Source organism: Mustelus asterias, unplaced genomic scaffold, assembly GCF_964213995.1.
Source record: "Mustelus asterias unplaced genomic scaffold, sMusAst1.hap1.1 HAP1_SCAFFOLD_4331, whole genome shotgun sequence".
Taxonomy (NCBI): domain Eukaryota; kingdom Metazoa; phylum Chordata; class Chondrichthyes; order Carcharhiniformes; family Triakidae; genus Mustelus; species Mustelus asterias.
Genome location: NW_027594276.1, coordinates 1 through 17,211, shown reverse-complemented (window position 1 = coordinate 17,211; position 17,211 = coordinate 1). Strand labels below are relative to the sequence as shown.

At 50.2% G+C, this 17,211-nt stretch overlaps 1 protein-coding gene across 1 annotated transcript; it reads right to left on the bottom strand.

The window, feature by feature from the left end:
* Positions 1-924: 924 nt before the first annotated feature.
* Positions 925-17,067, bottom strand: LOC144491056 (ceramide synthase-like; the record flags this gene model as incomplete). The annotated part of the gene is made up of 3 exons (XM_078208734.1): positions 16,983-17,067; positions 3,193-3,409; positions 925-1,020 (listed from the first exon to the last, which is right to left on the bottom strand). Coding segments are annotated over exons 1-3 (375 nt in total), but the record flags the coding sequence as incomplete, so codon positions are not given.
* Between the last annotated feature and the right edge of the window lie 144 nt (positions 17,068-17,211).

The window sequence follows — 17,211 nt, the reverse complement described above, 5'->3', positions numbered from 1 at the left end:
TCTTTGGACACTAAGGGGCAATTTAGCACGGCCAATCCACCTAACCTGCACATCTTTGGACACTAAGGGACAATTTAGCATGGCCAATCCACCCTAACCTGCACATCTTTGGACACTAAGGGGCAATTTAGCATGGCCAATCCACCTAACCTACACATCTTTGGACACTAAGGGACAATTTAGCATGGCCAATCCACCTAACCTACACATCTTTGGACACTAAGGGACAATTTAGCATGGCCAATCCACCCTAACCTACACATCTTTGGACACTAAGGGACAATTTAGCATGGCCAATCCACCTAACCCGCACATTTTGGACACTAAGGTACAATTTACCATGGCCAATCCCCCTAACCTGCACATCTTTGGAGTGTGGGAAGAAACCGGAGCACCCGGAGGAAACCCACGCAGACACGGGGAGAACGTGCAGACTCCGCACAGACAGTGACCCGAGCCGGGATTGAACCCGGGTCCCTCGCGCTGTGAGGCAGCAGCGCTAACCCACTGTGCCGCCCTGCCTGCTTGTGACTAATTCATAAACTTTAAAAAACGTTAAGGCCCTTCGGTCCACGATAATGTGACAAACACGACCCGAAATTAAACCAATCCCTTCCGCCTTGGTCCATGTCGCTGTATTGCTCACATATTCCGGTGCTTATCTAAAAGCCCCTTAAACACCCTTCTCGTATCTGCTCCCACCACCCCTTGGCAATGTGTCCCAGACACCTAACACTCTCTGTGTAAAACACTTACCCCTCACGTCTCCTCTAAACTTTCCCCAGCACAGTGGATGGGGGGGGGGAGAGAGTGTGGGGGAGAGACAGGTGTCCGCTGGGGGGAGAGTGGGGAGCCCAGGTCCCGTCCCCCCACGCCCGGGCTGTGATCGCAGCCCCCGCTCCCGCGGTGAGAAGCCCAGCTTACCTGGATCAGAACCTTTCCCAAGCACACAAACGGGGTGCTGACTTCCGCCAGGAACATACAACCCACAAAGAAATCCCCACGACCTTTCCGGAGGAACTGGGAAAGAGAGAACAGAGAGAGACAGAGAGAGAGAGTCAGAGGGGGGCAGAACAGGCCCTTCAGCCCATCGAGTCTGTACCGACAATAACTACCTCTAAAGTGTCGCTAATCCCAGGTCCCTGCACCCGTCCCATATCCTGGGCACGTTCCGACGTTCCAAGTACTCGTCCGAGTATTTTTTCGGAGTGAAATTCTGATCTCTCATCCCCAATGAATCTCCTGTCCCTCACACTCAGAGTGACAGAGAGGGAGAGAGAGAGGGATAGAGGAAGAGAGAGAGAGACAGAGAGGGAGAGTGACAGAGAGAAGGAGAGAGACAGAGAGACAGACAGAGGCAGAGAGAGAGACAGAGAGAGAGAGAGGGGCAGAGAGAGAGAGGGGCAGAGAGAGAGAGGGGCAGAGAGAGAGAGGGGCAGAGAGAGAGAGGGGCAGAGAGAGAGAGGGGCAGAGAGAGGGAGACAGAGAGAGAGAGACAGAGAGAGAGAGAGAGGCAGTGAGAGAGAGAGAGAGGCAGAGGCAGAGAGAGAGAGAGGCAGAGAGAGAGGCAGAGAGAGAGACAGAGGCACAGAGAGAGGCAGAGAGAGAGAGGGCAGGCAGAGAGAGACAGGGGGCAGAGAGAGAGACAGAGACAGAGAGAGAGAGACAGAGAGAGAGGCAGAGAGAGAGAGACAGAGGCACAGAGAGAGGCAGAGAGAGAGGCAGAGAGAGAGACAGAGGCACAGAGAGAGGCAGAGAGAGAGAGGGCAGGCAGAGAGAGACAGGGGGCAGAGAGAGAGACAGAGACAGAGACAGAGAGACAGAGAGAGAGAGAGGCAGAGAGCGAGAGAGAGAGGGTAGACAGACAGGGAGAGAGGGCAGACAGACAGAGAGAGAGGGCAGACAGACAGAGAGAGAGAGGGCAGACAGACAGAGAGAGAGAGACAGAGAGAGGGAGAGAGACAGAGAGAGGGAGAGAGACAGAGAGGGGGAGAGAGACAGAGAGAGGGAGAGAGACAGAGAGAGGGAGAGAGACAGAGAGAGGGAGAGAGACACAGAGAGGGAGAGAGACACAGAGAGGGAGAGAGACACAGAGAGGGAGAGAGACACAGAGAGGGAGAGAGACACAGAGAGGGAGACACAGAGAGGGAGAGAGACACAGAGAGGGAGACACAGAGAGGGAGAGAGACACAGAGAGGGAGAGAGACACAGAGAGGGAGAGAGACACAGAGAGGGAGAGAGAGAGACACACAGAGAGAGAGAGACAGCGAGAGAGAGACACAGACGGAGAGACACAGAGAGAGAGACACACAGAGAGGGAGAGTGACACAGAGAGAGAGAGACACAGAGAGAGAGAGACACAGAGAGAGAGAGACACAGAGAGAGAGAGACACACAGAGAGAGAGACACACAGAGAGAGAGACACACAGAGAGAGAGACACACAGAGAGAGAGACACACAGAGAGAGAGACACACAGAGGGAGAGACACAGAGAGGGAGAGAGACACAGGGAGGGAGAGAGACACAGAGAGGGAGAGAGACACAGAGAGGGAGAGAGACACAGAGAGGGAGAGACACAGAGAGAGAGACACAGAGAGAGAGAGAGACACAGAGAGAGAGACACACAGAGAGAGAGACACACAGAGAGAGAGACACACAGAGGGAGAGACACAGAGAGGGAGAGAGACACAGGGAGGGAGAGAGACACAGAGAGGGAGAGAGACACAGGGAGGGAGAGAGACACAGAGAGGGAGAGACACAGAGAGAGAGACACAGAGAGAGACACAGAGAGAGAGACACAGAGAGAGACACAGAGAGAGACACAGAGAGAGAGAGAGACACAGAGAGAGAGAGACACACAGAGAGAGAGAGAGACACAGAGAGGGAGAGAGACACAGAGAGGGAGAGAGAGATACAGAGAGGGAGAGAGACACAGAGAGAGAGAGACAGAGAGGGAGAGTGACACAGAGAGAGAGACACAGAGGGAGAGACAGAGAGAGAGACACACACAGAGACAGAGAGGGCCTGCTCCTGTGCCGTCCTGTGTCGCGATGTGTCGGTAAAGGAGTGGTCGTGTGTGTGTGTCTGGTGGGGATGACGTTCCAGAGGCCGGGAGGGCGGTGAGTAGCAGGGGTTAGGGGAGCACGGAGATGTCAGTGACGGGGAGAGGGGGACGGGGGAGACAGCACTCACCACGGATACGGGGAAGCAGACAGCGAACATGACGCTGTGATGGATGACCATGAGGAACTCCTTTCGCACGTAGCTCTTCAGAATCGCCCGGTTGTACGTGGCATCCAGTTCGTGCCCTTTAACCCGGTACTTGTACCAGTGGCAGAGATACATGGCGTAGATGTCGTAGGCGAAGTACGGGACGGCAAACAGGACGTACGCGTTAGTCAGCCAGTGCCTGCGGGGAGAGCGCAAACCCAGTCATTAACACACACATCGTCGATATCAGGGTGGACGCAGAGAGAGGGAGGGGGAACCTGCCCTGGGCCCTCCACGCCCCATCCTTTCTCAGGAGGCTAAGGAAATTCGACACGTCCGCTACGACTCTGCGCTACGCACAGACTCCCGACAGGGCAGAAGGAGGCCATTCGGCCCATCGAGTCTGCACCGACCCGCAGGCCCCGTCCCCATAACCCCATGCATTTACCCCAGCGAATCCCCCTGACACTAAGGGACAATTTAGCACGGCCAATCCCCCTAACCCACACATCTTTGGACACTAAGGGGCAATTTAGCATGGCCAATCCCCCTAACCTACACATCTTTGGACACTAAGGGACAATTTAGCACGGCCAATCCCCCTAACCCGCACATCTTTGGACACTAAGGGGCAATTTAGCACGGCCAATCCACCTAACCCGCACATCTTTGGACACTAAGGGACAATTTAGCACGGCCAATCCACCGAACCTGCACATCTTTGGACACTAAGGGACAATTTAGCATGGCCAATCCACCTAACCTGCACATCTTTGGACACTAAGGGACAATTTAGCATGGCCAATCCACCTAACCTACACATCTTTGGACACTAATGGACAATTTAGCATGGCCAATCCACCTAACCTACACATCTTTGGACACTAAGGGGCAATTTAGCATGGCCAATCCACCTAACCTGCACATCTTTGGACACTAAGGGGCAATTTAGCACGGCCAATCCACCGAACCTGCACATCTTTGGACACCAAGGGACAATTTAGCATGGCCAATCCCCCTAACCTACACATCTTTGGACACTAAGGGACAATTTAGCATTGCCAATCCACCCAGCCTACATATCTTTGGACACTAAGGGACAATTTAGCATGGCAAATCCACCTAACCTACACATCTTTGGTCACTAATGGACAATTTAGCATGGCAAATCCACCTAACCTACACATCTTTGGACACTAAGGGGACAATTTAGCATGGCCAATCCACCTAACCTACACATCTTTGGACACTAAGGGACAATTTAGCACGGCCAATCCACCTAACCTACACATCATTGGACACTAAGGGACAATTTAGCATGGCCAATCCACCTAACCTACACATCTTTGGGCACTAAGGGACAATTTACCATGGCCAATCCTCCTAACCTACACATCTTTGGACACTAAGAGACAATTTAGCATGGCCAATCCCCCTAACCCACACATCTTTGGACACTAATGGACAATTTAGCATGGCCAATCCCCCTAACCTGCACATCTTTGGACACTAAGGGACAATTTAGCATGGCCAATCCCCCTAAACTACACATCTTTGGACACTAAGGGACAATGTAGCACGGCCGATCCACCGAACCTGCACATCTTTGGACACTAAGGGACAATTTAGCATGGCCAATCCCCCTAACCTACACATCTTTGGACACTAAGGGACAATGTAGCACGGCCGATCCACCGAACCTGCACATCTTTGGACACTAAGGGACAATTTAGCATGGCCAATCCACCCTAACCTGCACATCTTTGGACACTAAGGGACAATTTAGCATGGCCAATCCCCCTAACCTACACATCTTTGGACACTAAGGGACAATGTAGCACGGCCGATCCACCGAACCTGCACATCTTTGGACACTAAGGGACAATTTAGCATGGCCAATCCCCCTAACCTACACATCTTTGGACACTAAGGGACAATGTAGCATGGCCAATCCACCGAACCTGCACATCTTTGGACACTAAGGGACAATTTAGCATGGCCAATCCACCTAACCTACACATCTTTGGACACTAAGGGGCAATTTAGCATGGCCAATCCACCTAACCTACACATCTTTGGACACTAAGGGACAATTTAGCATGGCCAATCCCCCTAACCTACACATCTTTGGACACTAAGGGACAATTTAGCATGGCCAATCCCCCTAACCTACACATCTTTGGACACTAAGGGACAATTTAGCATGGCCAATCCCCCTAACCTACACATCTTTGGACACTAAGGGACAATTTAGCATGGCCAATCCCCCTAACCTACACATCTTTGGACACTAAGGGGCAATTTAGCACGGCCAATCCACCTAACCTACACATTTTTGGACACTAAGGAACAATGTAGCACGGCCAATCCACCCAACCTACACATCTTTGGACACTAAGGGACAATTTAGCATGGCCAATCCACCTAACCGGCACATCTTTGGACACTAAGGGACAATTTAGCATGGCCAATCCACCTAACCTGCACATCTTTGGACACTAAGGGACAATTTAGCATGGCCAATCCACCCTAACCTACACATCTTTGGACACTAAGGGACAATTTAGCATGGCAAATCCACCTAACCTACACATCTTTGGACACTAATGGACAATTTAGCATGGCCAATCCATCTAACCTACACATCTTTGGACACTAAGGGACAATGTAGCATGGCCAATCCACCTAACCCGCACATCTTTGGACACTAAGGGGCAATTTAGCACGGCCAATCCACCGAACCTGCACATCTTTGGACACGAAGGGACAATTTAGCATGGCCAATCCCCCTAACCTACACATCTTTGGACACTAAGGGACAATTTAGCACGGCCAATCCACCCAACCTACACATCTTTGGACACTAAGGGACAATTTAGCATGGCCAATCCCCCTAACCCACACATCTTTGGACACTAAGGGACAATTTAGCATGGCAAATCCACCTAACCTACACATCTTTGGACACTAATGGACAATTTAGCATGGCCAATCCACCCTAACCAACACATCTTTGGACACTAAGGGACAATTTAGCACGGCCAATCCACCCAACCTACACATCTTTGGACACTAAGGGACAATTTAGCATGGCAAATCCACCTAACCTACACATCTTTGGACACTAATGGACAATTTAGCATGGCCAATCCACCTAACCTACACATCTTTGGACACTAAGGGGCAATTTAGTATGGCCAATCCACCTAACCTACACATCTTTGGACACTAAGGGACAGTTAAGTATGGCAAATCCACCTAACCTACACATCTTTGGACACTAAGAGACAATGGAGCATGGCCAATCCACCTAACCTACACATCTTTGGACACTAAGGGGCAATTTAGTATGGCAAATCCACCTAACCTACACATCTTTGGACACTAAGGGGACAATTTAGCATGGCCAATCCACCTAACCTGCACATCTTTGGACACTAAGGGGCAATTTAGCATGGCCAATCCACCTAACCTGCACATCTATAGACACTAAGGGACAATTTGGCATGGCCAATCCCCCTAACCTGCACATCTTTGGACACTAAGGGGCAATTTAACATGGCCAATCGCCCTAACCCGCACATCTTTGGACACTAAGGGACAATTTAGCATAGCCAATCCCCCTAACCCGCACATCTTTGGACACTAAGGGACAATTTAGCACGGCCAATCCACCCAACCTACACATCTTTGGACACTAAGGGACAATTTAGCATGGCCAATCCACCCTAACCTGCACATCTTTGGACACTAAGGGACAATTTAGCATGGCCAATCCACCCTAACCTGCACATCTTTGGACACTAAGGGACAATTTAGCACGGCCAATCCACCCAACCTACACATCTTTGGACACTAAGGGACAATTTAGCATGGCCAATCCACCCTAACCTACACATCTTTGGACACTAAGGGACAATTTAGCATGGCCAATCCACCCTAACCTGCACATCTTTGGACACTAAGGGACAATTTAGCACGGCCAATCCACCTAACCTACACATCATTGGACACTAAGGGACAATTTAGCATGGCCAATCCACCTAACCTAAACATCTTTGGGCACTAAGGGACAATTTACCATGGCCAATCCTCCTAACCTACACATCTTTGGACACTAAGAGACAATTTAGCATGGCCAATCCCCCTAACCCACACATCTTTGGACACTAATGGACAATTTAGCATGGCCAATCCCCCTAACCTACACATCTTTGGACACTAAGGGACAATGTAGCACGGCCGATCCACCGAACCTGCACATCTTTGGACACTAAGGGACAATGTAGCACGGCCGATCCACCGAACCTGCACATCTTTGGACACTAATGGACAATTTAGCATGGCCAATCCCCCTAACCTACACATCTTTGGACACTAAGGGACAATTTAGCATGGCCAATCCCCCTAACCTACACATCTTTGGACACGAAGGGACAATTTAGCATGGCCAATCCACCTAACCTACACATCTTTGGACACTAAGGGACAATTTAGCATGGCCAATCCCCCTAACCTACACATTTTTGGACACTAAGGAACAATGTAGCATGGCCAATCCACCTAACCTGCACATCTTTGGACACTAAGGGGCAATTTAGCACGGCCAATCCACCGAACCTGCACATCTTTGGACACGAAGGGACAATTTAGCATGGCCAATCCCCCTAACCTACACATCTTTGGACACTAAGGGACAATTTAGCATGGCCAATCCACCCAACCTACACATCTTTGGACACGAAGGGACAATTTAGCATGGCAAATCCACCTAACCTACACATCTTTGGACACTAATGGACAATTTAGCATGGCAAATCCACCTAACCTACACATCTTTGGACACTAAGAGACAATGTAGCATGGCCAATCCACCTAACCTACACATCTTTGGACACTAAGGGGACAATTTAGCATGGCCAATCCACCTAACCTGCACATCTTTGGACACTAAGGGGCAATTTAGCATGGCCAATCCACCTAACCTGCACATCTATAGACACTAAGGGACAATTTGGCATGGCCAATCCCCCTAACCTGCACATCTTTGGACACTAAGGGGCAATTTAACATGGCCAATCGCCCTAACCCGCACATCTTTGGACACTAAGGGACAATTTAGCATAGCCAATCCCCCTAACCCGCACATCTTTGGACACTAAGGGACAATTTAGCATGGCCAATCCACCCAACCTACACATCTTTGGACACTGAGGGACAATTTAGCATGGCAAATCCACCTCACCTCCACATCTTTGGACACTAAGGGGCAATTTAGCATGGCCAATCCCCCTAACCTGCACATCTTTGGACACTAAGGGGCAATTTAGCATGGCCAATCCCCCTAACCCGCACATCTTTGGACAATAAGGGACAATGTAGCATGGTCAATCCACCTAACCTACACATCTTTGGACACTAAGGGACAATTTAGCATGGCAAATCCACCTAACCTACACATCTTTGGACACTAATGGACAATTTAGCATGGCCAATCCACCTAACCTACACATCTTTGGACACTAAGGGACAATGTAGCATGGCCAATCCACCTAACCTGCACATCTTTGGACACTAAGGGGCAATTTAGCATGGCCAATCCACCTAACCTGCACATCTTTGGACACTAAGGGGCAATTTAGCACGGCCAATCCACCGAACCTGCATATCTTTGGACACGAAGGGACAATTTAGCATGGCCAATCCCCCTAACCTACACATCTTTGGACACTAAGGGACAATTTAGCATGGCCAATCCACCCAACCTACACATCTTTGGAAACTAAGGGACAATTTAGCATGGCAAATCCACCTAACCTACACATCTTTGGACACTAATGGACAATTTAGCATGGCCAATCCACCTAACCTACACATCTTTGGACACTGAGGGACAATGTAGCATGGCCAATCCACCTAACCTGCACATCTTTGGACACTAAGGGGCAATTTAGCATGGCCAATCGCCCTAACCCGCACATCTTTGGACACTAAGGGACAATTTAGCATAGCCAATCCCCCTAACCCGCACATCTTTGGACACTAAGGGACAATTTAGCATGGCCAATCCACCCAACCTACACATCTTTGGACACTGAGGGACAATTTAGCATGGCAAATCCACCTCACCTCCACATCTTTGGACACTAAGGGGACAATTTAGCATGGCCAATCGCCCTAACCCGCACATCTTTGGACACTAAGGGACAATTTAGCATAGCCAATCCCCCTAACCCGCACATCTTTGGACACTAAGGGACAATTTAGCATGGCCAATCCACCCAACCTACACATCTTTGGACACTGAGGGACAATTTAGCATGGCAAATCCACCTCACCTCCACATCTTTGGACACTAAGGGGCAATTTAGCATGGCCAATCCCCCTAACCTGCACATCTTTGGACACTAAGGGGCAATTTAGCATGGCCAATCCCCCTAACCGACACATCTTTGGACACTAAGGGACAATTTAGCATGGCCAACCCGCCTAACCTGCACATCTTTGGACACTAAGGGACAATGTAGCACGGCCAATCCACCGAACCTGCACATCTTTGGACACTAAGGGACAATTTAGCATGGCCAATCCACCCTAACCTACACATCTTTGGACACTAAGGGACAATTTAGCATGGCCAATCCACCCTAACCTACACATCTTTGGACACTAAGGGACAATTTAGGATGGCCAATCCCCCTAACCTACACATCTTTGGACACTAAGGGACAATTTAGCATGGCCAATCCCCCTAACCCGCACATCTTTGGACAATAAGGGACAATGTAGCATGGCCAATCCACCTAACCTCCACATCTTTGGACACTATGGGGCAATTTAGCATGGCCAATCCACCTAACCTACACATCTTTGGACACTAAGGGTCAATTTAGCATGGCCAATCCACCTAACCTACACATCTTTGGACACTAAGGGGCAATTTAGCATGGCCAATCCACCTAACCTGCACATCTTTGGACGGTGGAAGGAAACTGGAGCACCCGGAGGAAACCCACGCAGACACGGGGAGAATGTGCAAACTCCACGCAGACATCGCCCAGGACAAAGCAGCCCCGCTTAATTGGAACCACATCCACAACCATCCACTCCCTCCGCCACCGACGCTCAGTAGCAGCAGTGTGTACCATCTACAAGATGCACTGCAGCGACTCACTAAAGATCCTCAGACAGCACCTTCCAAACCCACGACCACTTCCATCGAGAAGGACAAGGGCAGCAGACACATGGGGAACGCCACCCCCAGCAAGCTCCCCTCCGAGACACTCACCGTCCCGACTTGGAAACATATCGGCCGCAGTCGCTTGGGTCAAAATCCTGGAGTTCCCTCCCTAACGGGTCAACCCACAGCCCGTGGAACTGCAGTGTCTCAAGATGGCGGCTCCCCCACCACCTTCTCAAGGGGCCACTAGGGGTGGGCAATGAATGCTGGCCCAGCCAGCGACACCCATGTCCCACGTATCAATTAAAAAACCTCTCACCAACTTTTACAGATGCCCCATAGAAAGCATTCTTTCTGGTTGTATCACAGCTTGGTCTGGGGCTCCTGCTCTGCCCAAGACCGCAAGGAACTACAAAAGGGGGTCGTGAATGTAGCCCAATCCCATCACCAGCCTCCCATCCATTGACTCTGTCTACACTTCCCGCTGCCTCGGGGGGAAAAGCAGCCGGCATAATTAAGGACCCCCGGACGCACCCCCGGACATTCTCTCTTCCACCTTCTTCCGTCGGGAAAAAGATACAAAAGTGTGAGGTCACCTACCGACCGACTCAAGAACAGCTTCTTCCCTGCTGCTTTTGAATGGACCTACCTCGCATTAAGTTGATCTTTCTCTACACCCCGAGCTGTGACTGTGACACTACATTCTGCACCCTCTCCTTTCCTTCTCCCCTCTGTACTCTATGAACGGTATGCTTTGTCTGTATAACGCGCAAGAAACAATATTTTCCACTGTATCCCAATACACGTGACAATAGTAAATCAAATCCTTTTCCTTCTCCCATAAGACACAGGAGCGGAATTAGGCCATTCGGCCCATCGAGTCTGCTCCGCCATTCTATCATGCCTGATATTTTCCCCATCCCCATTCCCCTGCCTTTTCCCCATAACCCCTGATCCCCTTATTAATCAAGAACCTATCTATCTCTGTCTTAAAGACACTCAATGACCCGGCCTCCACACCCTTCTGCGGCAAAGAGTTCCACACATTCACCACTGAAGAAATTCCTCCTCATCTCCGTTCTAAAGGATCGTCCCTTTAGCCTGAGGTTGTGTTCCCTCTGGTTCTAGTTTTTCCCACTAGTGGAAACATCCTCTCCACGTCCACTCTATCCAGGCCTCGCAGCATCCTGTAAGTTTCAATAAGATCCCCCCTCATCCTTCTAAACTCCAACGAGTACAGACCCAGAGTCCTCAACCCGTTCCTCATCCGACAAGCTCTTCATTCCAGGGATCGTTCTTGTGAACCTCCTCTGGACCCTTTCCAAGGCCGGCACATCCTTCCTTAGATATAGAACATAGAACAGGACAGCACAGAACAGGCCCTTTGGCCCACGATGTTGTGCCGAGCTTTATCTGAAACCAAGATCAAGCTATCCCACTCCCCATCATCCTGGTGTGCTCCATGTGCCTATCCAATAACCGCTTAAATGTTCCTAAAGTGTCTGACTCCACTATCACTGCAGGCAGTCCATTTCACACCCCAACCACTCTCTGCGTAAAGAACCTACCTCTGATATCCTTCCTGTATCTCCCACCACGAACCCTATAGTTATGCCCCCTTGTAATAGCTCCATCCACCCGAGGAAATAGTCTTTGAACGTTCACTCTATCTATCCCCTTCATCATTTTATAAACCTCTATTAAGTCTCCCCTCAGCCTCCTCCGCTCCAGAGAGAACAGCCCGAGCTCCCTCAACCTTTCCTCATGAGGCCTACCCTCCAAACCAGGCAGCATCCTGGTAAATCTCCTCTGCACTCTTTCCAGCGCTTCCACATCCTTCTTATAGTGAGGTGACCAGAACTGCACACAATATTCCAAATGCGGTCTCACCAAGGTCCTGTACAGTTGCAGCATAACCCCATGGCTCTTAAACTCCAACCCCCTGTTAATAAAAGCTAACACACTATAGGCCTTCTTCACAGCTCTATCCACTTGAGTGGCAACCTTTAGAGATCTGTGGATATGGACCCCAAGATCTCTCTGTTCCTCCACAGTCTTCAGAACCCTACCTTTGACCCTGTAATCCACATTTAAATTAGTCCTACCAAAATGAATCACCTCACATTTATCAGGGTTAAACTCCATTTGCCATTTTTCAGCCCAGCTTTGCATCCTATCTATGTCTCTTTGCAACCTACAACAGCCCTCCACCTCATCCACCACTCCACCAATCTTGGTGTCATCAGCAAATTTACTGATCCACCCTTCAGCCCCCTCCTCTAAGTCATTAATAAAAATCACAAAGAGCAGAGGACCAAGCACTGATCCCTGCGGCACACCGCTAGCAACCTGCCTCCAATCCGAAAATTTTCCATCCACCACCACCCTCTGTCTTCGATCAGACAGCCAGTTACCTATCCAATTGGCCAACTTTCCCTCTATCCCACACCTCCTCACTTTCATCATAAGCCGACCATGGGGGAACCTTATCAAACGCCTTACTAAAATCCATGTATATGACGTCAACTGCCCTACCTTCATCAACACACTTAGTTACCTCCTCAAAAAATTCTATCAAATTTGTGAGGCACGACTTGCCCTTCACGAATCCGTGCTGACTATCCCGGATTAATCCGCATCTTTCTAAATGGTCGTAAATCCATTACGGGGCCCAAAACATCTCACAATACTCCAAATGGGGGCTGACCAGAACCTGATACAGCCTCGGAAGTCCATCCCTGCTCTTGTATTCTAGCCCTCTCAACATGAAGGCTAACATTGCGTTTCTCTTCCTAACCGCCGACTGAACCTGCTCGTTAACCTCAAGAGAATCTTGAACAATGACTCCCAAGTCTCTTTGAGCTTTCTCGACACCCTAGCTGTGACTGTAACACTACATTCTGCACTCGCTCCATTCCTTCTCTATGAACGGTATGCTTTGTCTGTACACCGCGCAGGAAACAATACTTTTCACTGTATCCCAGTACACGTGACAATAAGAAATCAAAGACAGTCGGTAGCCCCTGTGGGGGACACTGACCCTCACACAGCTGATGAACAAGTTTCGCATCCTCTCCATTTCCTATCAGATATTTTCCCCAGTCCCCGCTCTCAAAGAACAAAACAGCACAGGAACAAGCCCTTCGGCCCTCCAAGCCCGCGCCGCTCCCTGGTCCAAACTAGACCATTCTTTTGTATCCCTCCATTCCCACTCCGTTCATGTGGCTATCTAGATAAGTCTTAAACGTTCCCAGTGTGTCCGCCTCCACCACCTTGCCCGGCAGCGCATTCCAGGCCCCCACCACCCTCTGTGTAAAATACATCCTTCTGATACCCGTGTTAAACCTCCCCCCCCCCCCTCACCTTGAACCTATGACCCCTCGTGAACGTCACCACCGACCTGGGGAAAAGCTTCCCACCGTTCACCCTATCTATGTCTTTCATAATTTTATACACCTCTATTAGGTCACCCCCTCACCCTCCGTCTTTCCAGTGAGAACAACCCCAGTTTACCCAATCTCTCCTCATAACTAAGCCCTTCCATACCAGGCAACATCCCGGTAAACCTCCTCTGCGCTCTCTCCAAAGCCTCCACGTCCTTCTGGTAGTGTGGCGACCAGAACTGGGCGCAGTATTCCAAATGCGGCCGAACCAACGTTCTATACATCTGCAACATCAGACCCCAACTTTTATACTCTATGCCCCGTCCTATAAAGGCAAGCATGCCATATGCCTTCTTCACCACCTTCTCCACCTGTGACGTCACCTTCAAGGATCTGTGAACTTGCACACCCAGGTCCCTCTGCGTATCTACACCCTTTACGGTTCTGCCATTTATCGTATAGCTCCCCCCTACGATAGTTCTACCAAAATGCATCACTTCGCATTCATCTGGATTGAACTCCATCTGCCATTTCTTTGTTCAAATTTCCAGCCTATCTCTATCCTTCTGTAGCCTCTGACAATGTTCCTCACTATCTGCAAGTCCAGCCATTTTCGTGTCGTCCGCAAACTTACTGATCACCCCAGTTACACCTTCTTCCAAATCGTTTATATAAATCACAAACCCCAGGATCTTTTATTCTCCACAGTCATTGAGATATCCAGCATGGAAACAGGCCCTTCAGCCCAACCCCTCCATGCTGGCCAGGTTTCTCATAGATTAGAAACCCTACAGTGTAGAAGGAGGCCGTTCGGCCCTATCCCCGTAACCCACACATTTACCCTGCTAATCCCCCGACACTAAGGGGCAATTTAGCATGGCCAATCCATCTAACCTGCACATCTTTGGACACTAAGGGGCAATTTAGCATGACCAATCCCCCTAACCTACACATCTTTGGACACTAAGGGACAATTTAGCATGGCCAATCCACCTAACCAACACATCTTTCAACACTAAGGGACAATTTAGCATGGCCAATCCATCTAACCTGCACATCTTTGGACACTAAGGGGCAATTTAGCATGACCAATCCCCCTAACCTACACATCTTTGGACACTAAGGGACAATTTAGCATGGCCAATCCATCTAACCTGCACATCTTTGGACACTAAGGGGCAATTTAGCATGACCAATCCCCCTAACCTACACATCTTTGGACACTAAGGGACAATTTAGCATGGCCAATCCCCCTAACCTACACATCTTTCAACACTAAGGGACAATTTAGCATGGCCAGTCCACCTAACCTACACATCTTTGGACACTAAGGGACAGTTTAGCATGGCCAATCCACCTAACCTACACATCTTTGGACACTAAGGGACAATTTAGCATGGCCAATCCACCCAACCTACACATCTTTGGACACTAAGGGGCAATTTAGCATGGCCAATCCACCCAACCTACACATCTTTGGACACTAAGGGACAATTTAGCATGGCCAGTCCACCTAACCTACACATCTTTGGACACTAAGGGGCAATTTAGCATGGCCAATCCACCCAACCTACACATCTTTGGACACTAAGGGACAATTTATTATGGCCAGTCCACCTAACCTACACATCTTTGGACACTAAGGGGCAATTTAGCATGGCCAATCCCCCTAACCTACACATCTTTGGACACTAAGGGACAGTTTAGCATGGCCAATCCACCTAACCTACACATCTTTGGACACTAAGGGACAATTTAGCATGGCCAATCCACCCAACCTACACATCTTTGGACAATAAGGGGTAATTTAGCATGGCCAATCCACCCAACCTACACATCTTTGGACACTAAGGGACAATTTAGCATGGCCAATCCACCCAACCTACACATCTTTGGGCACTAAGGGGTAATTTAGCATGGCCAATCCACCCAACCTACACATCTTTGGACACTAAGGGACAATTTAGCATGACCAATCCACCCTAACCTACACATCTTTGGACACGAAGGGACAATTTAGCATGGCCAATCCACCCAACCTACACATCTTTGGACACTAAGGGACAATTTAGCACGGCCAATCCACCCAACCTACACATCTTTGGACACTAAGGGACAATTTAGCACGGCCAATCCACCCAACCTACACATCTTTGGACACTAAGGGACAATTTAGCACGGCCAATCCACCCAACCTACACATCTTTGGACACTAAGGGGCAATTTAGCATGGCCAATCCACCCAACCTACACATCTTTGGACACTAAGGGACAATTTAGCATGGCCAATCCACCCAACCTACACATCTTTGGACACTAAGGGACAATTTAGCACGGCCAATCCACCCAACCTACACATCTTTGGACACTAAGGGACAATTTAGCACGGCCAATCCACCTAACCTACACATCTTTGGACACTAAGGGACAATTTAGCATGGCCAATCCACCCAACCTACACATCTTTGGACACTGAGGGACAATTTACCATGGCCAATCCAGCGAACTTGCAATTTATCATGCCCAATTGAACCTTAGTTTTCAAACTCCTTCTCTGTCTCGTGTTCAAACCGCCTCTCTCTGGCAGTGCCCCACTCGCTCTCCGCCCCACTCTCTCTCCCGTCCCACTCTCTCTCCCGTCCCCACTCTCTCCCGTCCCCACTCTCTCTCCCGTCCCCACTCTCCTCCCGTCCCCACTCTCTCTCCCGTCCCCACTCTCTCTCCCGTCCCCACTCTCTCTCCCGTCCCCACTCTCTCTCCCGTCCCCACTCTCTCTCCCGTCCCCACTCTCTCTCCCGTCCCCACTCTCTCTCCCGTCCCCACTCTCTCTCCCGTCCCCACTCTCTCTCCCGTCCCCACTCTCTCTCCCGTCCCACTCTCTCTCCCGTCCCCACTCTCTCTCCCGTCCCCACTCTCTCTCTCCCCGTCCCCACTCTCTCTCCCGTCCCCACTCTCTCTCCCGTCCCCACTCTCTCTCCCGTCCCCACCTCTCTCCTCCCGTCCCCACTCTCTCTCCCGTCCCCACTCCCGTCCCCACTCTCTCTCCCGTCCCCACTCTCTCTCCCGTCCCCACTCTCTCTCCCGTCCCCACTCTCTCTCCGTCCCACTCTCTCTCCCGTCCCACTCTCTCTCCTCCCTCTCTCTCCCGTCCACCTCTCTCTCTCTCTCCATCCTCCCCTTCGCCACACTTATGCCTCGGATTCACTCACCGATCCTCCATGACATGTTTCCGACAGGATTTTACGATGATGATACCAGCACTGGAAGCCATGATAGCCTGTACGGTGGAGACTATTCTAGAGACGGAGAGAGGGAAAGGATGGAAAGGGGAGTGTGCGAGAGAGAGAGAGAGAGAGGGGGTGATGGAGAGAGTGAGAGAGAGAGAGGGGGTGGGATGGAGAGACAGTGACAGGGATGGGGAGAGAGAGGGGATGGAGA